Source organism: Echiichthys vipera, assembly GCF_963691815.1.
Source record: "Echiichthys vipera genome assembly, chromosome: 1".
Classification (NCBI taxonomy): Eukaryota; Metazoa; Chordata; class Actinopteri; order Perciformes; family Trachinidae; genus Echiichthys; species Echiichthys vipera.
In genome coordinates, this window is record NC_139826.1 from 38,863,579 (window position 1) to 38,888,736 (window position 25,158).

General features: G+C 45.0%; 2 protein-coding genes across 2 annotated transcripts; one reads left to right on the forward strand and one right to left on the reverse strand.

Moving 5' to 3' along the window:
* Positions 1–686: 686 nt before the first annotated feature.
* LOC310947213 (uncharacterized protein) lies at positions 687–2,142 on the forward strand. Its single transcript, XM_083913954.1, has 3 exons — positions 687–810; positions 1,417–1,540; positions 1,790–2,142. Exons 1-3 carry the CDS (start codon positions 753–755, stop codon positions 1,935–1,937), a joined length of 330 nt encoding a protein of 109 aa, XP_083770080.1. The 5' UTR covers positions 687–752; the 3' UTR covers positions 1,938–2,142.
* Positions 2,143–9,526: 7,384 nt separating this feature from the next.
* On the reverse strand, positions 9,527–16,385 carry LOC310947205 (voltage-gated potassium channel regulatory subunit KCNG4-like). The gene is made up of 2 exons (XM_083913941.1): positions 15,567–16,385; positions 9,527–10,407 (listed from the first exon to the last, which is right to left on the reverse strand). The coding sequence occupies exons 1-2, from the start codon at positions 16,323–16,325 to the stop codon at positions 9,571–9,573; spliced, it is 1,596 nt and encodes a 531-aa protein (XP_083770067.1). The 5' UTR covers positions 16,326–16,385; the 3' UTR covers positions 9,527–9,570.
* Between the last annotated feature and the right edge of the window lie 8,773 nt (positions 16,386–25,158).

Here is a 25,158-nt window from a genome sequence, read left to right on the forward strand (position 1 = left end):
GTTTCGATGTTGTTTTGTTTCTCTCTCATTCTCAGTTTACATCTATTTGTAGTCAATTGCGTGTCTTTGTCGTCATTTTTTGTCTTTATTTTTTTGTTTTGCATCTACTTTTAGTCATTTTGCATCTCTTTGTGGTCGTTTTGCATCCCTACAGTAATTCTTTGTCTCTCTGGTCATTTTTGGTCGTTTTGTGTACACATTTAATCATTTTGTGGGTTTTGTTTAAGCAACATGTGATGAGTCAGCGTCCCTGGGCCTGTTCTTGTCAGGGTTAATAATCCATCCACGGCCCCTTGTTTCATAAATGTCCACAGTTTCCTGAAGCTGACACATTCATCCACCAATCAGTACTTAATGTGTTCGGTGGACCAAATTTAATTGCGTGGAACCAGTTGACAAAAATAATGAAAGCAAATGTTCTGATTGCTTGATTCACACTGCAGGGTGGAGGTAATGCGTCGCTGCTCTCAGTCATCCCTGAGTTACCCAGAAGCATGAAACCGTGGAAAACCCCCACTTTACTTTCTGAGGACGACTTTTTGCAGAAATGTTTTACACTCTTTTTTCTCTGTAGTGCAGAAAATAGCTGAGCGACAGAAGAAAGGGGAACAGTGGTGTGTTTTCTGAGAACGTCGCGGAGCATGAATGGACGTGTGTATAAGAAGGGGAGCGGCAGAGCAGCTTTCCAACGCAGATCAAACCTCCGAGACTAAAGGCTTTCACCGGGACACAAGCTCCACCACCTCTGAACCATGAAGACTCCGGTGGCTCTCCTCACTCTGCTCTGCTGCCTGCACCACAGCTCCACCGGTCAGTGACTCTGGTGTGTGTGTGTGTGTGTGTGTGTGTGTGTGTGTGTGTGTGTGTTCACAGCGCCTGTTGCTCCGTCAGTGTAAAAGGACGGATGCTGTCCAGACTACAATCAAACGCAAATTCCTAAATTTCTCATTTAGCATCAATTTTTAGCCATTTTGTATCTTTTTCTGGTTGTTTTGCATCTGTTTTCAGCCATTTTGCATCTATTTCTAGACATTTTCGTCTTTATGGAACGATTTTGCATTTATTTCTAGTAATTTTGCCTCTTTTAATGACAGTTTTACATCTATTTTCAGTCATTTAGCATCTATTCGTGGTCGTTTTGCATCCGTGTAGTCAATTTTTGTCTCTCTGTGGTCATTTTTGGTTTGTTGCTGTCATTTTGCATCTTTTTGTGGTGGTTTTGCATCTTTTTTCAGTAATTTTGCATCTTTTTGTGGTGGTTTTGCAACTATTTTTATGCATTTTGCATCTTTTTTTGGTCATTTTTGCATCTATTTTTAGACATTTTGTGGGTTTTTCTTTAGCAAATTTGATAAGTCAGGGTCCCTGGGCTGACTCTGTGTGTGTGTGTGTGTGTGTGTGTTTGTGTTCGTACAGCGCCTGTTGCTCCATCAGTGCAGAAGGACGGATGCTGTCCCGGCTTCAATCAAACGCAGATTCCTAAAGGAAAGATCCGACACGTGGGTCTGACCCCGCGGGACTGTGCCTCCAAAGTCATCATGTGAGTTTACACTAAACTCACCATGTTTCAATTCAAACGTAAATACATTTTAATTTAAAAATGTATATAAAAAGAATAGGAAAATGAAAACATCACGGGATTAATACAAAAGTGAATAAAGAATATTATGATTTTTACATTTCCTGGTGCTTTTTTAAAAGAACCGAAGACGCTGTGTTTCTAACAATGAGCGGTGATAATAATAATTAACTTAATAAATTAAATAATGATGATAAATGCTTCTTACAGAATCACAACGGTGTGTCAGGTGAAGTTCTGCATCGATCCGGACTGGGACTGGGCCCAGAACCGTTTGGCCGAGTTTCACACCAAACCGTCCAATTTCAATCGCCACAAGTGTGAAAAGAAGTTCAAGAAGTCGACTTTCACCAGATAATTAAAGACGATAACGCAGATAATTAAAGACGATAACGCAGATAATTAAAGACGATAACGCAGATAATTAATGACGATAACGCAGATAATTAATGACGATAAAGCAGATAATTAAAGACGATAACGCAGATAATTAAAGACGATAACGCAGATAATTAAAGACGATAACAGAGATAATTAAAGACGATAACGCAGATAATTAATGACGATAATTAAAGACGATAACGCACATAATTAAAGACGATAACGCAGATAATTAATGACGATAACAGAGATAATTAAAGACGATAACGCAGATAATTAAAGACGATAACGCAGATAATTAAAGACGATAACGCAGATAATTAAAGACGATAACGCAGATAATTAAAGACGATAACGCAGATAATTAAAGACGATAACGCAGATAATTAAAGACGATAACGCAGATAATTAAAGACGATAACGCAGATAATTAATGACGATAACGCAGATAATTAATGACGATAACGCAGATAATTAAAGACGATAACGCAGATAATTAAAGACGATAACGCAGATAATTAAAGACGATAACGCAGATAATTAAAGACGATAACGCAGATAATTAATGACGATAACGCAGATAATTAATGACGATAACGCAGATAATTAAAGACGATAACGCAGATAATTAAAGACGATAACGCAGATAATTAAAGACGATAACGCAGATAATTAAAGACGATAACGCAGATAATTAAAGACGATAACGCAGATAATTAAAGACGATAACGCAGATAATTAAAGACGATAACGCAGATAATTAAAGACGATAACGCAGATAATTAAAGACGATAACGCAGATAATTAAAGACGATAACGCAGATAATTAAAGACGATAACAGAGATAATTAAAGACGATAACGCAGATAATTAAAGACGATAACGCAGATAATTAAAGACGATAACGCAGATAATTAAAGACGATAACGCAGATAATTAAAGACGATAACGCAGATAATTAATGACGATAACGCAGATAATTAATGATGATAACGCAGATAATTAAAGACGATAACACAGATAATTAAAGACGATAACGCAGATAATTAAAGACGATAACGCAGATAATTAAAGACGATAACGCAGATAATTAAAGACGATAACGCAGATAATTAAAGACGATAACAGAGATAATTAAAGACGATAACGCAGATAATTAAAGACGATAACGCAGATAATTAAAGACGATAACGCAGATAATTAAAGACGATAACGCAGATAATTAAAGACGATAACGCAGATAATTAAAGACGATAACGCAGATAATTAAAGACGATAACGCAGATAATTAAAGACGATAACGCAGATAATTAAAGACGATAACGCAGATAATTAAAGACGATAACAGAGATAATTAAAGACGATAACGCAGATAATTAAAGACGATAACGCAGATAATTAATGACGATAACAGAGATAATTAAAGACGATAACGCAGATTTAGCTACTTGTTGGTTCAAACTGCTGCATTTAAACGACACCGTGGCCGAGGAAGTTTGGTTAAAAATGTATTTTAATAAATAAAACACAGTTTTTTAGGATTTTAAATGTATGAATATGAATTAGTTTCTTGCTCTTGCATGTTTTTAAAACAGCTGTGTATGTAATTTAATGTATTCATTGATTACAGGAGGATTTCTGAAACGTATTTTTCTGTTATTTCTACAAATAATAAAAGCGTCATTTTTGTATCTAATGTTGCACTTTGTGTTTTGAATCCACGAGTCAAAAGACAAACTGAGCAAATATGCTGAGTGACCTTCTGCAGCTGAGTCATATTTATACAAAATGAGAATATTATTATTTACCGTAGAGAGCTCTGGTGGACATGCAAATATGTGCATTTCCATAATTATGGAAATGTTGTATGAAAGTGCACGTCTGTTACGGTGGATTCATTTCTTTTTTACATTTAAACGCCAACAAACGCCAAAAAACGCCAACAAACGCCAGCAAATGCCAAACGCCAACAAACGCCAACAAACAGAAACGCCAACAAACGCCAACAAACGCCAGCAAACGCCAACAAATGCCAACATAAACAAACGCCAACAAACTCCAACAAACAGAAACACCAACAAACGCCAACAAACACCAACAAACGCCAACACCAACAAACATCAACAAACGCCAACAAACACCAACAAACATCAACAAACGCCAACAAACACCAACAAACATCAACAAACGCCAACGCCAACAAACATCAACGAACGCCAACAAACACCAACAAACAGCAACGCCAACACCAACAAACACCAACAAACACCAACAAACGCCAACAAACACCAACAATTGCAGGAAACACCAACAAACGCCAACAAACGCCAACAAATGCAAACAAACGCCAACAAACACCAAAAAAGGCCAACACCAACAAACACCAACAAACGCCAACAAACGCCAACAAATGCCAACAAACGCCAACTTGTCGACTGTTTTTGAATCTTTTCATCGACCAAATCTGCAGTAAACACTCCACCTCCGCATCACACCAACGTGAACCTTTCACCGCCATTGTTTTAAATGTCCGCGCATGGTCCCTCCTTCTTTTTTCTACGTCCCAACAGGCGCACAGGAAATGACCTCAGAGCCGCCGTAGTCCTCGTGCTCGTACACGTGCGCACGCTCGTGCTCGTACATGTGCAAACGTGCTTTACAAAAGCCCACCTCTCCCAAACGGACCGTGGACGGCAAGCGTGCCGCTCCTAGGCGTGGTACGGTTGCACTCACACTGGTCAAAGGAACCAGACTTTACCCGTGGAACGTGTTTGGGCACGGTACGGAGGAACAGTGTGAGTGCGCCCTAAGACTGAGCTGGAAGATAACTTTGTAGTTAAATGAAATATAATGAAATTGAACACTGCAGTGGAAATGTTGGTGTCTTGTAAACCCACGAGGGTCGGGCACAAATGAATGAATCATACATCGTACTGATGTTATGCTCCTCAGACAGTTTGATTTGGTTGATTTCTCCTCAGTGGCTGATCAGACGCTAACCATTCAAACTGCATTTGAAACGTCCGTCTCCTTTTGTCCTTTTGTCATTCGAACTGCAACAGTAACCCTCACCAAACTCTTCCAACGTTAGTTTGTATCCTGGGAACACAGGGATGACACACTTCTCCGGGAGGTGTGCCAATGACGACTGACGACTGACGTGATGTGATTGGAGATATATCTGTGTGGATGGGTGTTAAAGTAAAGACAGTTCGTCAGCTGGGCTCCGTTAGGGAATAATTTGATTTCCCTAGACAGTTTGTGTAGTTAGTCAGTCCCTGTGTGTTATAGTGGAGAGCTGTACTACGAAATCACTAATAACGTGATTGTTGCGCAGCTCTGGGCCTGAAAAGTATGGAAGTTAGGATTGATTTGAAGCCTTTTGTGCTGTGTAGGGCAGTTTAACTACAGGACTCTCTGTGGATCACTGCTGGGGTCAGTTATCTGCCCTAAACTCTCGGCCGTGGTCCCTCTTTGGCGTCTTGTATCTCACTCTGTGCAGGTTACAGACACGGCTGCAGAGTTAGATTATAACGCTCCCTGTCACTGGGTAACATTTTGCATTCCCTAGCTGGTGTGAATCTTCATGTTTATGCACTACAGCCAATTGGATGTTAACACGTCCCCCCTTCGCTGTATAAGAATCTGAGCTGGACCCTTTTGTGCCTTCACACCAGACGTGATTGACGCGAATACAATCGCTTGTATCACGCCGCTTGGCCATTTTTGGACTATTCATGTCTTTCGCGTCATTCGCACTTGGCGCTTGACGCCCGGGGGTTTGAAAGGCGTAGAGAAACAAGGTCAGCAACGTAGTAAAGCAAGCCACAGGTCGCTTCAAAACTTACCAGAGGGTCCCACCTCCTCACTCACCTTCACCACGCCTCGTCCTTTTTTTTTTTCTCGTCCATGTTGGTCTGAATGTAAACAATAGTACGTGAGGGAAGTGATGTTGTCGGCTTGAACTTGTCGCTGATTGGATGTCGTGGCGTGATGTCGCCTTAAAAGTTCAATTTATTTGCGTCACTTCAGACGCTCCACTCGCTTCAGACACTTCGGACACTTCAGACACTCCAGACGCTTCAGACACTTCAGACGCTTCGGACGCTTCGGATGCTCCAGACGCTCCGGACGCTTTAGACGCACCGGACGCTTCAGACACAGACGCTTCAGACGCTCAAGACCCTTAAGACGCTCAAGACACAGACGCTTCAGACGCTCCAGACACTGACGCGTTAGACGCTCCAGACACTGACGCTTCAGACACTGACGCTTCAGACGCTCAAGACACAGACGCTTCAGACGCTCAAGACACAGACGCTTCAGACGCTCAAGAAACTTCAGACGCTCAAGACACAGACGCTTCAGACACTCCAGACACAGACGCTTCAGACGCTCAAGACACTTCAGACTCTCAAGACACAGACGCTTCAGACGCTCCAGACACTGACGCTTCAGACACAGACGCTTCAGACGCTCAAGACACTTCAGACGCTCAAGACACAGACGCTTCAGACGCTCCAGACACTGACGCTTCAGACGCTCAAGACACTTCAGACGCTCAAGACACAGACGCTTCAGACGCTCCAGACACTGACGCTTCAGACACAGACGCTTCAGAAGCTCAAGACACTTCAGACGCTCAAGACACAGACGCTTCAGACGCTCCAGACACAGACGCTTCAGACGCTCAAGACGCTTCAGACGCTCAAGACACTTCAGCCTGATTTGCGCCATTTACATTGATTTTCAATGTAGAGTCCTCGCTCAATTAACGTCATTCACGTTTGGTCTGAACGCACCTTTAGAACCGTGGTGGCCTCACGGACTTATTTATGTTGACAACTCTTCTGTTCCCCTTGATCAAGTGCGGATAAAGCTCCTACAGCATGAGGCCTACAGCACTCTGGTCCTTTTTCTTCTGCACGGGCATCACCACAAAAGGCTCCAACTTTGTTACCTGTTGCTCATCTGTGATCTAGATCGTCGTGTCCTGGTTCGGACCAACTGCCGATGTTACAGAAGCGTTGCTGCTTTTGCAGTGTTGGAGGTTACGCGAGTGCTCAGATTACTTTTCTGTACTAATGAGTAACATTTAACGTAACACGTTCGTTTTTGCTATTAAAGTAAACAGTTCTTAAGTTTTCAAATAAGTAAACTATTATAGTATTTCCCTGCAAGAACCACTGATCCACCTGCACCTGTCACCAGAGGAGACTCCGACTTGAGCTTTTTGTGTTTGAGACAAAGGACAGACGTATCGGCGGACTCTGAAATGGCGTACGCCTCTGTCCAGCCTTCTGTCAGATTGTTAGCAGCCAAATGGGTTACACAAACCTGTCTGGTACCCTCGAGGATTAATATTTAGCCTACTTTCATGAACACGGAAGGACATGAAGTACATGAAACTGGACGTCCACTGCCACGACACAGAGCTGGATTCGAATCAGCTGAATAAATCTTTAATAAAGAGCGTCGGTCATTCGTGTTATTCTCCTGCAGAGTTACAGATTCTGAGCTGGAGACCGGCTTTGAAATGACGGTACAGTCAATATCCAAAGCATGGCGTACTGACATCCTCTGGACAACATAAGCAATATTTTTTGTAGTGCAAAATACTCTTAACAAGTTTATTATTTCAGTCCATAATGCTGTACTGTAACTAGTTACTTTTAATATGTAGTAATCTTATGATGTAGTTCCTTTTAAAAGTGACGTTACCCAACACGGGTCCCTTGTCGTCACCACAACTGGACCCATGAATGCTTCCTTTAAGTAAATAACATGAACAAAAACTATAACGTGATTAATACATGAACACGTATATAGTGTGAATCAGTGCTGGCGTTGGCAAACTAGGCTAACAAGCTTCTCCTGTCTGAAAACAAACGTTAACAGAGCAAAACTCCAAATGTGTAAAGGGATAGTGCTAACGACCGACAGGGAAACACACAATAAATAAGATTAGATTCATATATTATTGAATATATATATAGCCTCTTTCTGAAAATTGCAAAATGTGCACAATAGTTGCAGTAAGACATTAGTTTATATTCAGGTTTCAGTTCTACCTTAAAGTGAAATTCCGGCGCAAAATCATCCCATGGTCTTTTTCTATACTTACATTCATCAAATCGAGACAGTTTGTCTTTGTGTAACAACTATTAACGAAGAAATCCTTGTGAGTCGCAAACAGTTGGACGCCGCTAACACTGGTTAGCTCGGGGCAGTACGGTGAAGGCATTCAACGGTCTTTTTTAACCACTAATACTGCTGAAAATAACACCAAACCTCTGCAGCAGCATGAGGAGAGTCCCTACACAGAAAACGCAAACTATCTCTCCCCTATCGCCTTTAATGTCATGAAAAGGCGACCATAAAAGACAGGTGACGTTAGGTCGAGGCATCAAAATGACTCGGTTAGAATTAGAAAAGAAGGTTGTGGTTTGGATAAGTACTTCCGAGACACGAACACCAGTGCAAGTCTTGTGTTTTTTGGGACCCATCCAGCCCCCGACCCTCCTCAGATAACGCTCGTAGACTGTTGACACACCACCATGCTGCAACCACCGCCTCTACCCTCAAGCGTTTCCCATAAAGCAAAGTTTCTTCTAGTCAGACGAATTGGTTATATGGTAAGGATGTCCTTTTACCTTTTCTTAGCTAACGAACACAACTGGGTCGGGAAACTTTATTTTGAAAAGCTGTTTTCATAAAACACGTCATACCCGGAAGAAAACAGCAGCTCTGAGGAAGGCTGGAGTACGAACTGTCAGTTAAGAAAAGGTAAGAGGACGTCTTTACCATAGAAGCAATTTGTCTGACTAGAGGAAACTTTAAATTTCAAAATGGATGAAGAAGACATTAGGAATACAATCGATCAGCAAAGCAATTTAATTTAAACAGGCTGCTGACTCCATTCCTTACACTTTCGTTCTTGTATTTTGTGGTTGGAAATGTGTTAAAACAACCCCTTCAACCCCTTGTTGCAACAACAAAAAATAAGTCCAGCAGTCGGGTTGCCAGGTTGGTCAGACCCGGCCCTGTAGCATAACGGAGACCTGAGTCTTTTTGAGCCTGTTTGAACCCGTCCCCTCCAGAAAATCACACCATTAAAACAAGGATTAGAGGAGTTTGACTGACAGTTAGCGTTAGCCATTAGCCGTTAGCGTCAGCCGTTAGTCGTTCCAGCTAAGTAACAGTCGCTTCTCCGTTACGTCACATCTATAAATTCCCCACCTGGCGGTCCTGATTGGCTCGACCACCTGAAATCCCTTTCCTACGGAGCGATCCCAGATGGTTGAGTGGATTTAGGCAGAGTCAAGGCGGAACGAAATTAATTTGGCCGAAAAAGACCGTGGGATGATTTTGCGCCGGCATTACACTTTAAGTAAAGGTTTAGTTGCTGATTTGGAACAAAGCTTAATATAACCTGGTATGTACTAGATAATTTCAATCAGAACATGAACAGGAAGATTTAAAGAGTAACACAATAATGTCCAGAATTTAACAGTCCTTCAGAGTCCAGTATGCTAATAAAGATAAAATGTTATGTCACTATTTTAAACATAATTACTGAATAAAAGTGCCTGACTGCTCTCTTAAAGCTGTTAGAAAGCTGTCGATGGAAGTGTGGATTGATGACTCTTCAGCCCGTCTTCGTCTTCCTTGGACACGGACATGAACTCATCTGGTGACAACTCAACTTTGGACCAACTCTCTGCCTCCGACTCGGCGGCTATCTCCTCGCCTCTCTCCTCCTTCCACAGCCGCTCGTACTCCTGCTTCAGCTCCTGATACGAGCGGGAGAAGGTGTGGAAGATTGACGTGGCAGGGAACGCCATGATGAGGATGCCACTAAGGATGCTGGTGAGCGCTACTATCTGTCCGGGGATGCTGCGTGGCACCATGTCGCCGTATCCCACCGTGGTCATGGAGATGATGGCCCACCAGTAGGAGGCCGGGATGCTGCTGAAGCTGTGCTGTGGGTGTGTGGCGGCAAACGGCGCCAGCTCGCTCTCCGCTAGATGGACCAGAGGTGAGAAGAGGGTCACGGCCACGCAGACGAACAGCAGCAGCAGGCCGAACTCCCTCATGCTGCGCTGCATCGTCAGCCCTAACGTCTGCAGGCCCAAAGAGTGGCGAGCCAGCCGCATCACGTACAGGATCCGCAGGGCCCGCAGCAGGCGCAGGATCAGACTCAGTTTGTCCAGATAGCCTCTGCCGGCACCCATGATGACGTCCTCCTGCGACTCGTCGCTGACATCGACGACGAGGGACACGTAGTACGGCAGGATGGCGATGGCATCGATGATGTTGAGTGGGCCGCGAGCGAAGGCCAGCTTGCTCTGAGCGTTGAAGAACCGCAGCACAAACTCCAAAGTGAACCACGCCACACAGATGGACTCCACCACAAACATGTTCCGACACTTCTGGGAGCACTCGCCCTGCAGACACATAGACGTACTGTGAGGAGAAGACACTTTAAAGGGTTACGCCACCGATGTCACCAACGGGTTCTCAGCAACAGGTTCGTATGATATCTGAGATCATGTAATAATGTCATACCGTTCAAAAGTTATCCCCACAAACCTGTTTTTGAATGAGGAAAGTCAAATCTCTTGTGTGATGTTTTTTGTAAGGAGACCGGAGTCTGTTTGAGCCTGTTTGAACCCGTCCCCTCCAGCCAATCACACCATAAAAACAAGGATAAGAGGAGTGTGACTGACAGTTAGCGTTAGCCGTTAGCGTTAGCCGTTCCAGCTAAGTAAAGATAAAAGTGATGTTAGCATTAAAGAGAAGCGTAGCCATTTGTGCGTGCGTTTGAATGGCGTTTCTCTCCTTTCTCTCAGTCCATGGAGTGAATGCTCGGCCTATAGTGACTCTGGTTGTTGCCCCAACCCATTACGGAAACAAAACCTGACCTACAACGAATCACAGCAATGAAACTTAACCAACAACTAATCACAGCAACGAAACGTGACCAAAAACCAATCACGGCGTCGAAATGTGACCTACAAACCAATCACAGCAACATAATGCGACCTACAACCAATCACAGCAACGAAACGTGACCTACAACCAATCACAGCAACGAAACGTGACCTACAACCAATCACAGCAACGAAACGTGACCTACAACCAATCACAGCAACAAAACTTGACCAACGACCAATCACAGCAACGAAACGTGACCTACAACCAATCACGGCGTCGAAATGTGACCAACAACCAATCACAGCAATGAAAGTTGACCTCCAACCAATCACAGCAACGAAACGTGACCTCCAACCAATCACAGCAACGAAACGTGACCTGCAACCAATCACAGCAACGAAACGTGACCAACAACCAATCACAGCGTCGAAATGTGACCAACAACCAATCACAGCAACAAAACGTGACCTACAACCAATCACAGCAACGAAACGTGACCTTTTCTGTCATTTTTGGTCGTTTTTATCACGCCAATGTTGTCGTTTTTCATTTTACTGATAACTTTTGGGACGAGACTTCGATGCAGCCGTCACTACCCTAAAACAACAACATGGCAGCACTTATTTGGTTTATTTTGGCTTCACTTTTGTACAGTGGGAGAACTGAAGCTGCGTCGTCCATCTTTATTTGCAGTCAGTGGGAGAGCAAATGAAACATGACCTCTGCAGATTCGTTATATGGCTCGAAGTTCGCAGAATGGGTCATACATTTCCCATAATGGCTCCTTTCCTCAAACCTCTGTCTGAGTGCCACACCCGCAGCTTGAAATGCTGCTGCAGGCTTTCAATTATTAATTTGAGGCCTCAAGTTCAGGGTCAGAGACACAGAAGATGTTTTCGCAGGCTAAGTGGTGCCAACCACGGTGAGTAACCTGGGGCTGTATTACATTAAGTGTGTGGTAACTGGGTTTAAGCACCTGATTGAGGGAAAAAAGCCATTACAGATGAACAGTTCTGAAGTCAATGTTTCCTGTCTGAATTTAAAGTCATATCCCTAAGATCTTCCTCTTCTACCCAACTTCTAACTTCTGCGTCAGGCTTGTAGTAAGGGCAGAAGTGTAACAGGAACGTGTCTGTGTGTGGATTTAAGAGGGGAACATATAGGTGACGGACTGGAAGTAGAGAAGTGAATGTGTGTCAAAGTTTAAAAAAGAGCAACACACATAGCTACTGTGAACGTGACAAGATGGAGGCTCTGGAAGAACAGGCTTATCTACAGTTACATCTTAACCACAAAGAGGCCGCTATAAACAACGTATCTCAAATACTGATTATGACTTTAAAACAGGAAAGGATCAGCCTGAGTCCTTGCTAACTTCCTGTCAGTTGCTGTCATTCACAGACACTGCAACAAGGAAAATATGAAAGAAGGAACCATGGATGTTAAACATGCATTACAACTCTGCATTGGTGCCAGTTCTATTGAAGCTAATGGGACCACTATCACCAACATGACAGGCCAATATTTGGCTCTCTGTCATTTGTTTCTGCATATTTGTCCAAAACCAGATGTCCACACACCAGCTGAAACTCAACCTAGACAAGACAGAGTAGCTTTTTCTTCCTGGAAAAGTTTCTCCCACCCAAGACCTTACTATCACCCTTGACAACTCTGTGGTAGCCCCCACCCAGACTGCAAGGAACCTGAGTGTGACACTTGACGTCAAATTCTCCCTCACCGTCACCATTGCTGCAACAACCTGATTGTGCAGATACATGCTGCACAACATCAGGAGGATACGTCCTCTTCTGACCCAGAAGGCAGCACAGGTTCTGGTCCAGGCTCTTGTCATCTCACGCCTCCACTCTTGTAACTCCCGCCTGGCTGGTCTGGTGCCATCTGACCCAAGCAGCTCATCCAGATTGCAGCAGCTCGACTGATCTTCAACCTCCCTAAGTTCTTTCACACTACTCTGCTCCTCTGCTCCCTTCACTCCCTGTAGTTGCTCGTATCCGTTTCAAGACACTAGCGTTTGCTTATCGTGCTACTAACGGATCAGGCCTAGCTTACATCCAGGACATGATTACACCTTACACCCCAGGCCAGCCCGCCTTCTCCGCTCTGCATCGGCAAATGGGCTTGCCGCTCCCTCACTGAGAGGAACACACTCGACTAAGTCACTTCTGTTTGCCGTCCTGGCTCCTAAATGGTGGAACGAGCTCTGCATCAACATGCGGAAGGCAGAAAATCTACACATCTTCCGCCGCAGGCTAAAAACGCATCTCTTTCGACTTCACCTTGGCTACGAAGATGTATGTAGCACTCTATAGATCGGCTTATTTGAACCTACCACACTTACTTAATAATGTCTCTTTTGGTTGGTTGCATGCACTTATTGGAAGTCACTTTGGACAAAAGCGTCAGCTAAATGAAATGTATTGGATAAATGTTAAACCAACATCCAACTTTAAATGTCTGCCAGACTCTACAAACTAAAAAAAACAATACTGGTTTCCAGAAATTAAAAGGAATCTTGGCTTCACTTTCAAAACACAACTCCAGATGTTTGTTCAGTCTCGTCATGAAAGAAACTTTTTGAAAGGAAAGTTTGTTGGAGTCTAAGCTTCTTGAACTGAACACTTTGATTTTCTTACGTTGATTTCATGCGACCGACTGCGCACACATCAGGGAGAAATCAATCCACCGTCTCTGGCTTTAGAAACTTAATCAAAAGGCCTAATTCAGGCTCTTTACACTGACAGTTTGTTGTGCAATCAATTCTCCAGCCCGTCTGCTTCTGTTAACTCAAACAAAGAAGCAGAAATCTGAACAGCCCAAATGGTAAAAGCAATTTCTCAACGACTCCTCGCCCCACATTGAAGCTATACAAAGACTTCTGCTGCAGAACTCAACTTAAACTTGTGCTGTATGGAAATGTTACTCAGACTGACAAAGGGAGACTTCTATGTACAAGGGGCTTATTCAAAGATGCGCCAAACATGCATTACATTACATTTATTTGACGTGTGCTTTAATTTGTTTGTTTGGCTCATGTTCGACTGTCATTGTTTTGTCTTCAGCTGCAAAATGCTCTACTTTCTTCACAAGCTGGTTGCAAATGGTGTCTGTAGTTTGCTGCTCAGTGTTTTTCGTTGCTTAAAGCAGCTGTCTGCGTCTGGAAATGACACTGGTGAGAGAGATTGAGTGAATAAAAGCAGAAGTTGCAGGCCGGACAACCAAAACATTGAAAGACAATACACTCCCTCTTTAAAGGTCCTGTGTGTAACGTTTTACACGTATTCATTGTTTTTTATTGCCAATGGGTAAAAGTGTTGTTTCTCGGACTCGAGACAGATTTTCCAGGAAACGCCAAAGAAGGTGACGTTCTTGCTCCAGAGTCCCTCACCTCTTCTCGGCTCGCCTACAGCCAACAGTACATATGCGTGCGTGCATATGTCCCCCGGGTTTATGTTCCCCGCTTTGTATGTGATGTTTGTATGTGACTGCTTTTCCCAAAAAAGGTCCTATGTTCCCATTTTTCATCAATCAGTGCCGAATTCACCAGAAAATAGGCCTATGTAGACCCTAACACTACCCCTTAACCCTGACCCTAACAAAATGCTGAATTAAATCCACAAAGGCATAAGCTTATGTGACCCTGTGAACCTAGGACCCAGGGAACATTAGGATGCGCTAATAGTGATGGCTAACGTCAACAAAGAGTCCACACATGCTGTTCTTCTGTTATATATTCTGCAGCGGCGGCCCGGAGATGTACCTAAGTTTGTCCTGTAACTAGTTCTCTGATCTGGCCGAGATCAGACCCTCGGTGCTGGGGTTAAGGCCCACTGAGGGTCTTTTCTCCTGGTGCTTGGAATATATTGTGCCGTTAGCTGCTAATGTTAGCTTGCTAATGCGTACAAAGTGCTAGCTAGCTGATGTAGCAAAATAATGTCTTGAGTCCATAAGAGTCATTTGGAGCTAGCAGCATCCTGCTGTACTGAGGCGCCGTCTGGTTTGGTTTCCTTTCAGCACAACTGAGAGCCAGGATTTTTAGGCTCCTGGGAATCTGCTCTAAATTGGAGGACTCTAAGCGGAGAGCACTTTCATTGAAAGCAACAACAAAAATCTTTCTGGACTCTTCCATGTGTAGCACGGGGAACACTATAGCTCCTGCCCTCTGGGAGGAGCTATAGTGTTCCTGAGTGCAGGAAGAACAAATACAAACATTAATTTGTTCCCTTGTCCATATCACTGCTGAATCAGCACAGGATGGCAAAGAAGTGCCGGTAAGCCCAGATTATTTATGACTGCTCTGGCAGGGCTGGACCCCCATCATATTTATTATTCATAGTTATTGTTGTTATTGATGTTGTCTCATGTCTTCATGTATAATTGTTGGAGCTTGTGATGCAAGACTAATTTCTGTGCAAACAGATAATAAAGTGTTATCTTATAATGTCATCTTATTCATATATACATATGTTGAATATGCTCAAGTGTCTTGAGAAAATATAATGAGCACATACTCTCTGGTGTTTTGGTTCGGTTACTGGAACATTATTGTCCCTAGATGCCTCTTTTCCCTTTTAATACAATGCTTCATGTGTTTAAAACAGGTTCAAGAGGATGTGAACTGGCTGTCAGCTCCAGTCTGCTTCATACGTACCCTGATCTCTTCATTTCTGAGGTCTGGCATGGTGCTGATGCACAGGCTGATGACGGTGACCATAACCATGACAACCGAGAGGCAGGCGAACATCTTCCCGGCCAAACCCGACTGAGGGTTTTCCATCACCTCTTTCAGTATCCAGGTGAGTTTGTGGTAGCCCTTTTTAGCCTCTGTGGTGCTTTTCTTCAGCGTCATCCTCTTCTGCCTCCACTCCTCTTCTTTGCGCTCTCGCTCCGCCACCTCCTCCACACGGGTGATCATGCGACGACGACAACAACGCTCCATGTGGCTCGGGTCCACACCCCAATAGTCAAGCTCATCGTGCAGTGACACAGCACACAGTTCCCGAAGCAGACGCAGTTTCCCCGCAGCTAAAAAGTTGAGGATGACCCTGAAGGCTGTCGGGTTTCGGTCAAAGAAGTACTCCTGGCACGTCTCGTCATAGTCATCGCAGAGTCGTGCGATTTCCTCGGGGGTGGTGCAGAAGCGCAGACGTCCAAGGCGACTCTGGGGGAACTGCTCCAAGGTGCTCCAGGGAAAGGTGTAGCGGTTGCCCCCAACATTGATGAGAACCTGCACGGTGTGGTCGACCACATACGAGGCCTTGCGGTCACGAAGCAGCTGGACGCGCTGGAAGTAAACGCCCTTTATGGTCTCAGTCTCCGGGATCTCGGTGAAGAAGCGGTCGAGGCTGCTGTCGTCGCTGCTGATGGAGTAGGTGCTGAAGTCGTGGTTGGCATTGCTGATGATTGGCATGCTGGCTTAAGGATGTGCGACGAGTTATTCGATGTGCAGTTGACGGCAATTTAGGAGGAAGATCCACGGAGAAGCTGTGATGACAAAAAAAAAAGTCCTTTTGAAACTGTATTTTTCTATTAATACCATTGTGTCTCAGTTCAAAGCCTCATTACAAACTGACATTTAACATGGAGTACCTCACGGCTCTGTCCTGGGTTTTTCGTTGTGTTTTCAGGAATCTATTGGTACCAACCAAGTCATACTAGCTTGTCGTTAAATAATGCTCCAAAGTTAGGCTAGATTTTGGTGAGGGCTAGACTGGTCCCCTCAAGATATCTGAATGAAAATGTCACTGACTGTAGAGTTTCACTTGGTTGGTTGTGTTGACTGCTGTAGTGTGTTCGTGCTAAATAAAAAAGTGCATTAATGCAACTGCTTTTAAGGTAAATTCTTAATGTAAACATTAATATTTACTACGTGTGCAATTTACAGCATTAGTTCCCTGAGAATCTTAATATCCAAGCAAAATTGTCTTTATATCTGAACTATCCATAAACAAATGGATATCGATAAGCCCCCACCACGTCAAAACATCAGTTCTGAGTGTCCACTAGGGGCAGGTTTCATTATAGAGCAGTTTCTCATTGTCCCCCATGTTAAACAGGCCGTTTACACAGCATCATTAAACCTGTTTAAGGACAAAAGAACATTCTAGTCTGTGTGTTTAGCTCAGATCTCCATGACAACACTGAGGGGGAGGGGCTAGTTTTTATGTTATTGGAGGTTAAAGTTTATGAATAATTAGGGGCGTGGCCTCTTGAGTGACAGCTAGCCTCTGGCCCTCACTTCTCCTCGGAGGTAAACGTCAGCCAGATAGACGTATGCCCCTCCCCCCAACATCACATACATGCCCTTTTTTGGTAAGAGGAAATGAGGCGGAGTCAAAGTCTGATAAGATGGAGACTCCCGTAGGTGACTACGGTAGATCAAATTGAGAGAACGGACCTCGACGGAGACGCTACGTCCATTTTTTAATAGTCTATGGTGATACTCAGCCCTTGTTAACAGTAGAAGTCATCTTTGCCATCAGTGACTTTTTATTGCTATGCAGATGACACCCAACTCTACATGGAGCGCTGCAGGGATGTATTTGTGTAGGAAGATAGCATCACCCTGGTTCCCTAGATAAAAATGATACTTTAATGTTCTGTTCAGTAAGATAATCTTCACCAATGAACACTACTTTTATGATTTCTGAGGAATAAATGCAATCAACAGGTGTAAAAAGCTAACGTTAGGCTATGAACAAACTACACTACCCACTGGCTTTTCAACTGATGACGTTTGCTGTCACATGTAGCTGCTTTGTTAGCAACCACCTTTTGTAAAGACACGTAGAAGCTTCAAAACTCATGTGCAGCGTTTTCACTATAAGTATTTTATCTCAGGTGCACCCGTTCCGAGCATTAACGCCCGACAGCGGTCCGCCCACGGCCCGCTTGAAAGAGGTGGGCTTTAGCGGAGCCGTTTGCATGTACGAGCACGAGCGTGCGCACGTGTACGAGCCCTACGGCGTTAGCGGTATGTGCGCCTGTTCGGACATGTAAATAGAAGGACGGACCATGCGCGGACATTTAACAACAACAACAATGGCGGTGAAAGGTTCACGTTGGTGTGATGCGGAGGTGGAGTGTTTACTGCAGATTTGGTCGATGAAAAGATTCAAAAACAGTCGACAAGACGCACAAAAACTCTGAGGTCTGTGGAAAGATCTGGAAACAAAGTCACACACACGCAATCAATGCGTGTGACGTGTTACAGCGTGATGACATATGGACAGGCAAGAAGCATTGGCCGAGGCCCTGGTAGTGTGAGTAAAAACTGGCCTGGGGCGCGGGGGGAGAGGGAGGGGGGGACAAGTACCCTAAAGCCCGGGTCGTGGTGCGGAATGACAGTGTGAGTGCGCCCTCAATGAACAAAATGTTAAATTCTCTTCAGCCTTTGGTAACTACCGACATTATTGAAGGCATCTAATCACAAAAAACTCCCTGACTTTGAGACGAGGAGCCGTAAGCGCAAAGGTTTTAGGACTCATTCCTGCGGCACTTTCTTTGATCTGAAATATCTTTAAGACAAAACAAACAAAAAAGTCATTAAGAGTTTATTGAACACATTTGTGATTTAAAATTCATAATATAAAGAGAAGTAATTTACCTTTTATGCAGTTTGAGGTGTCTTTTATAGACCATTTTACTGTTGTGAACCATCTAAATGTGTCCCAGTTTATTTCCTGTTGCAGTGAATGAAATCAATGACAGGAAGTTAACAAGGACCCGAGCTGTTTCCTAGTGATGGCACTGGGAGAAAACGCCACATCATATCCAGCTCTGTTAATACACCCATGCTTTTCTTTAGCCTCATTAATTAATTGACTAATCATCTAATCATTTTATCCAGCGTGTCCAGTAATTTAAGAAGCATCACAGTTCACTGGAGGACAAAAAAATGACCTTAGCGCCCCACTTTTAGTGTTGGCACCCTTCCGAGTTGTCTTCACACCACTTCACGCCTCCATTCATGTCGACCCTCACGCGGCTGCTGAGTGACCTTTAAAGCACTCAGCAGCTCTGTTGTGACATCACGGCGTGAACGAGCCAGAGAGGTTTCAATGTCGACGAGAAAAGGGAAGAAGCTCCTCTGACTGCAGCTTCAACCTCACAACCGTAAACATGTTTTTAATGGAAACAGCAAACCAGTGTTTTTTTGTATTAAAAAGGCCTTTTAGATACAAAAAAAACAGCACTCCTCTCTGTCTCACTCGTTCCACAATGCTGTTCAGAGCCCAGTTCAGACAAAAGATGCACGTTTTAGATTGTTGCAGGTAAACGTTGACCGCAGCGGTGAGACCTGACCCGTCTGGTCTCAACTCAAACCGTCTGACGTTGTTCTTGTTGTTGTTGTTCTTGCGACTCAGCTCGTCAAGTCTCCAGCAGCTGGATTTAGAACAAGGCACGTCATCTGTTTCAACAGCCAATCAGCTCGTAGCAAAGTCAGCTGGTAAAGTCACTTACAAGCTGTCGAAATGACAGTTTTGAACGGCAGCTCAATGAGAGCGAGCTAGAGATTAAATGAGGAGAGGGAGCGCCGTAATCGAGAACAAAGCAGGGACGGTAATTACTGATGCTACAAATGATATCCTGCGGTTATTACGGAAGTACAGAGACTCGTTGCTATGGAGATGATACACTGTCTCGCCTCTTCTCATTGATGTAAACCAGGCCCCCACCACAGCGACTTCCTGATCCAAACAGGAAGCTCCGTCAGCGTCAGTTCTCTGAGTGTCCACTAGGGGCAGGTTTCATAACAGAGCAGTTTCTCATTGAGTCCCATGTTAAACAGGCCGTTTACACAGCATCATCAAACCTGTTTAAGGACAAAAGAACATTTTAGTCTGTGTGTTTAGATCAGATCTCCATGACAACACTGAGGGGGGGGGGCTAGTTTTTATTTATTGGAGGTTAAAGTGTATGAATAATTAGGGGCGTGGCCTCTTGAGTGACAGCTAGCCTCTGGCCCTCACTTCTCCTCGGAGGTAAACGTCAGCCAGATGGACGTACGCCCCTCCCCCCAACGTCACATACATGCCCTTTTTTGGTCAGAGGAAATTAGGCGGAGTCAAAGTCTGACTCTCGTAGGCGAGTCAAGTTGAGAGAACGGACCCCGACGGAGGAGTACGTCCATTTTTCATACAGTCTGTCGTGTGAACTGACCGGATTCAGAACGGTGCTGACAAGTAGCTGCAAGTTTCAACTCGTCTCGTTGCGAATCTTTAGTCTGAACTGAGCTTAACGGCGACAAATCATCCCGCAAGGGTTAAAGAAGAGACTTCTCCATCGCTCTGTAATGTAGTCAGATACTTCTGATAACAATCTGAGCCCGTCAGCGACAAAAACACCACTTTTAGTCGACGTATATTGATGCCGTGCACTCGCTACGTAAGATTACATTGCAGCCCAGTTCGCGGCAGCCAGGCTGTGGCGCTCTCGCTCCATTTCTAACAAGTTGTTCCCAAAATTCACCTTTAAGTGAAAGTATGCCACGCTGTCCACACGTAAAGAATAAGTATAATCGTGAATATAAAGTATAAAAATGTCACTAACAACATGAATTCTGCACAGTTTTGGTTCATTTGGACACAAACGACACCAGTAAACCATAATCCATGGTACATGTGAACACTTTTCATTTGCCGTGAAAGTAAACAAACTTTAACCCTATTGTTTAAATGCTTTCTGCACTTTGTAGGGATTAAAATGAATCATGCATTCATGTAAAAGCAGGGTTGTTTGAGTTTAAACCATGAACTAAGGCTTATTTTCATCACGGATTGATCTGCTGGTTCTTTCCTCGGTTTGTAAAAATGATGAAAATAGTGAGAGATGTTTGTTTTGTCCTAACCTCAACATTATAACTAATACATTTACATTATCAGCATTATTAAAATGGAAAAGCGGCAAATCTGGAGCCATGAAAATGTCCATAAAGTCTTTATTATTGCAGGATGAGATCCAGTCCAAACTATCAGCTAATGAGTTAATGAATGCTGTGTTAAAGTTGCACTACAGTCTATTGTTATAGTGTGTAATTCAGGTAAAAGTTAAAATAAAGCAGCAGTAATGTACTCACCTCACATCTGCCTCTCTCGTGCATTTCCTTATCCGTTGCTAGAATGAAGCAGCTCCGCGCTCGTTAATTAAGACATGATTGCAGCCTTTAATTGCTCTGGTTCTGCTCGTGCAGCTGCGGGCAGCACAGTCTTAGATCAGTTTAGAGATCCAGTCTGAAGTTTGCAGGCTGGCCCTGTGTGTGTGTGTGTGTGTGTGTGTGTGTGTGCGTGTGTGTGTGTGCAGCATCCCCCGGTCTGCACACGTCGCCTCTCCGGCAGCTCTGGAGTTGGATTCAATTGGATTTCGCTGATTTCTCCTCCGTCCTCGGCGCGTCGCTCCGCTTCTGTTGGTCCCTCGACGCTTCCCGAGGAGAGATGATGCGATTATCTAACGGCGGTGCCCTGCTGCAACCTGCCGCTGTGTCCTCATCTGTGTTTGACAGCAGGACCGTCCTCCTCCTCCTCCTCCTCCTCCGCCTCCTCTTTCACCCTCCCTCCCTCCACGTCCAGCTCTCTGCTTCTGCACTGTAAAAATCCGCTTTAGGTCAATTCAACTGGGAACACGGTGGAGGAAGTAAAAGACTTTTTTTTTACTAAGGAAAGGCAGAAGATATCAGACACAATTGTGAGGTCAAATAAGATCAAATCAACCTTTATTTATATGGCGTTGGAAGTGCCTCACAGAGATGGACAGAAAAAGAGAAACATCAAATCAAACCAGGAGAAGAGACACACACACATATGTATACGTTCATACACACATTCACACACACACGTATGTATACGTTCATACACACACACACACACACACACACACACACAGCCACACACACAGCCACACACACAGCCACGCTGACACACTCACACACACATATGTATACGTTCATACACACATTCACACACACACACACACACACACACACACACAGCCACGCTGACACACTCACACACACACACACATATGTATACGTTCATACACACACATTCACACACACACAGCCACGCTGACACACAGACACACACACTCACACCTACACAAACACTAGCTGTCACTACAGAGACATGGCCGGGCAGTGAGACCTGAGGTACAGAGGAGGCTAGAGGAAGCTACCTTTGGGGGGCCGACCACACCGGGAGAGATCCCAGTCCAAGGTCACAGGGAGCACCGCCACAGAGACCCCCCCAACCCGGGCAGACAGGAGCCTCCGCACCAAGGTGCAGAGCCCTCTAGTCGCCCGGGCCCGAACTGTCCACGGGACAGCAACCCCCGCGGCCCGACCAGAGACCGTCAGGGGTCCACAGGGTCAGGGGCCCACAGGGTTAGGGGCCCACAGGGTCAGGGGCCACAGGGACAGGGGCCCACGGGGACAGGGGCCCACGGGGACAGGGGCCCACGGGGACAGGGGTCCACAGGGTCACGGGTCCACAGGGACAGGGTTCCACGGGGTCAGGGGTCCACGGGGTCAGGGGCCCACAAGCCCACACAATGAAGAGGCGGCCGGTGGCTCAGTTGTGGTTGCGGGTTCGACTCCGACCTTTGCTGCGAGTCTCCCCCTCTCTCTCTCTCTCACCCCATTTCCTGTCTGTCCTTTATAACAAAGGCTTGAAAACTGCCAAAAAAACAATCTTTAAAAAAAGACTCTTGCTTTTGAAGTATAGAGTGACGCAGCAGAGTTAAACGTACTTTATTTAATCAAATATATTTGTTTACTCCAGGTCGGGATTTAGTCCTGACCCCAAGTGAAGGAGTTCAAGTACCTCGGGATCTTGTTCACGAGTGAGGGGACGATGGAGCGTGAGTTTGGCCGGAGAATCGGAGCAGCGGGGGCGGAGCTGCAGTCGCTCTACCGCACCGTTGTGACCAAAAGAGAGCTGAGGAAGGCAAAGCTCTGGATCTACCGCTCAGTCCTGGTTCCTACCCTCACCTGTGGTCATGAAAGCTGGGTCAGGACCCAAAGAACCAGGTCCAGGTCCAAGCGTGTGAAATGTGTTTCCTCAGGAGGGGGTCTGGAGTCTCCCTTAGAGAGAGGGGGAGAAGTTCAGCATCCGTGAGGAACTCGGAGTAGAGCCGCTGCTCCTTTGCGTTGAAAGGAGCCAGTTGAGGTGGTTCAGGATCATCTGGTAAGGATGAACCCTGGGCGCCTCCCTAGGGAGGTGTTCCAGGCACGTCCAGCTGGGAGGAGGCCTCGGGGAAGACCCAGGACCAGGTGGAGAGATTAGATCTCCACACTGGCCTGGGAACGCCTCAGGATCCCCCAGTTAGAGCTGGTTAATGTGGCCCGGGAAAGGGAAGTTTGGGGTCCCCTGCTGGAGCTGCTGCCCCCGAGATCCGACCGCGGACAAGAGGCTGAAGATGAGATGAGATGAGATACAACACATTTGTCTCTCGTCTGTTCTTGGACACAGTGAATAGAATAAAGGGTTGTTTTTTACAGTGCAGAGCTTCGGTCTTGGTCCTGACTCTTCAGAATCAACTGAACTCTGCTGTAAAGCCTTTGTTTAAATGCAGATAAAGCCTGATTGACAAAGTTTGTGCAGGCAGACGTCCAAACAGAGGATTAATATAAAAGGCTGGAGGATAAAACACACACACACACACACACACACACAGTATTATCTCATGTGTCATAATGGACTCTGATAAATGTGACGTGTGTTACATAAATGTTTGGTTCTTCTGAGGATTTGATTTCCTGTTTGTATTTAGCAGCATCGAGAGTCGACGACACACACCTGTCTGTCCTTCGTGTTCTGGTGTGTTCGCGTGTCTCGTTCGTTGTTGGGTTGCTGCACTCAAAACAACTACAAACGACCCAAAATAACCACAGAGATGCTAAATCAATGCTAATTTGCTAGCAATCACAATCACAATCACAGAGATGGAAACTAACTGCAAAAACAACCACGTGGAGGTGAAAAACGACTTAAAATAGATGAAAAAGATGATGAAAATATGACAAAATGACTAAAAACATGACTGTAGATGAGTAAAGGTCACCTAGTGAAGGTATTTGGGATGTTAGTGCACTTAGGTCGCACTCACACTGTCCATCCGTACCGTGCCCAAACAGGTTTTACGGGTAAAGTCTAGTTCGTTTGACCAGTGTGAGTGAAACCGTACCGCGTCTAGGAGCGGTACAGTTGCCGTCTACGGCCCGTTTGGGAGAGGTGGGCTTTAGTAAAGCACGTTAGCACATGTACGAGCACGAGCGTGCGCATGTGTACGAGCACGAGGCCTACGGCGGTGCTGAGGTCATTTCCTGTGCGCCTGTTGGGACGTAGAAAATAGAAGGAGGGACCATGCGTGGACATTTCAAACAATGGCGGTGAAAGGTTCACGTTGGTGTGATGCGGAGGTGGAGTGTTTACTGCAGATTTGGTCGATGAAAAGATTCGAAAACAGTCGACAAGACGCACAAAAACTCCGAGGTCTACGGAAAGATCTGGAAACAAAGTCACGCATCCGAGGCCCAGGTAGTGTGAGTACAAACGGGCCTGGAGGGGGGGACAAGGACGATAAAGCACGGGGCACGGGACGGAGGCACAGTGGGAGGGCGCCCTGAGAGTGAGTCAGTCGGGTGCGGATGGACAGTGTAGGGCGCACGTGTTGCTTATTGTCACTCTGACCATTTCTCATCTTTGTGTTGAAACTGTTGCACAATAATAAATAAAGCTTCTTGAATCTTGAATAATGACTTCATATTCAGATACCGACGTGCATGTAAGCGGCGATGCGTTCACTGACTGACGTGCATTTGAGCGTACAGAGGCCCGGCACACAGAGGGGCCGGTTCGAGCTCAGAGGAGGAGATGATCAAAGCGTTCCCTGCTGCTCTTTAACCCACGAACAAACCAGAACAATGAGAGCCGTGTCGTAACAAGACGACCTCTGACCTCCCGCGCTGATGAATATCAGGGATTACATGATAATCCAGGAGCAGGAGCGCCGCGGAGGGAGCCCAGGGAGCGCGCTGGGCCACGGGGAGTGGGTTGTTGTTGTTTTAACAAAAGAGTGGAACTTTAAAGGTCAGACCTTTGAAACTAGATCTCACCTGAGGGTCTATTTCTGCCCCATGGTCGTAATATGCAAGTGATTCAATTTCCACTTTGTTCTGAGCAATTTAAAGTAATAAATAATAAACAGAATGGTATTACTGCACTATGATGTATTTACTCTATTAGAAT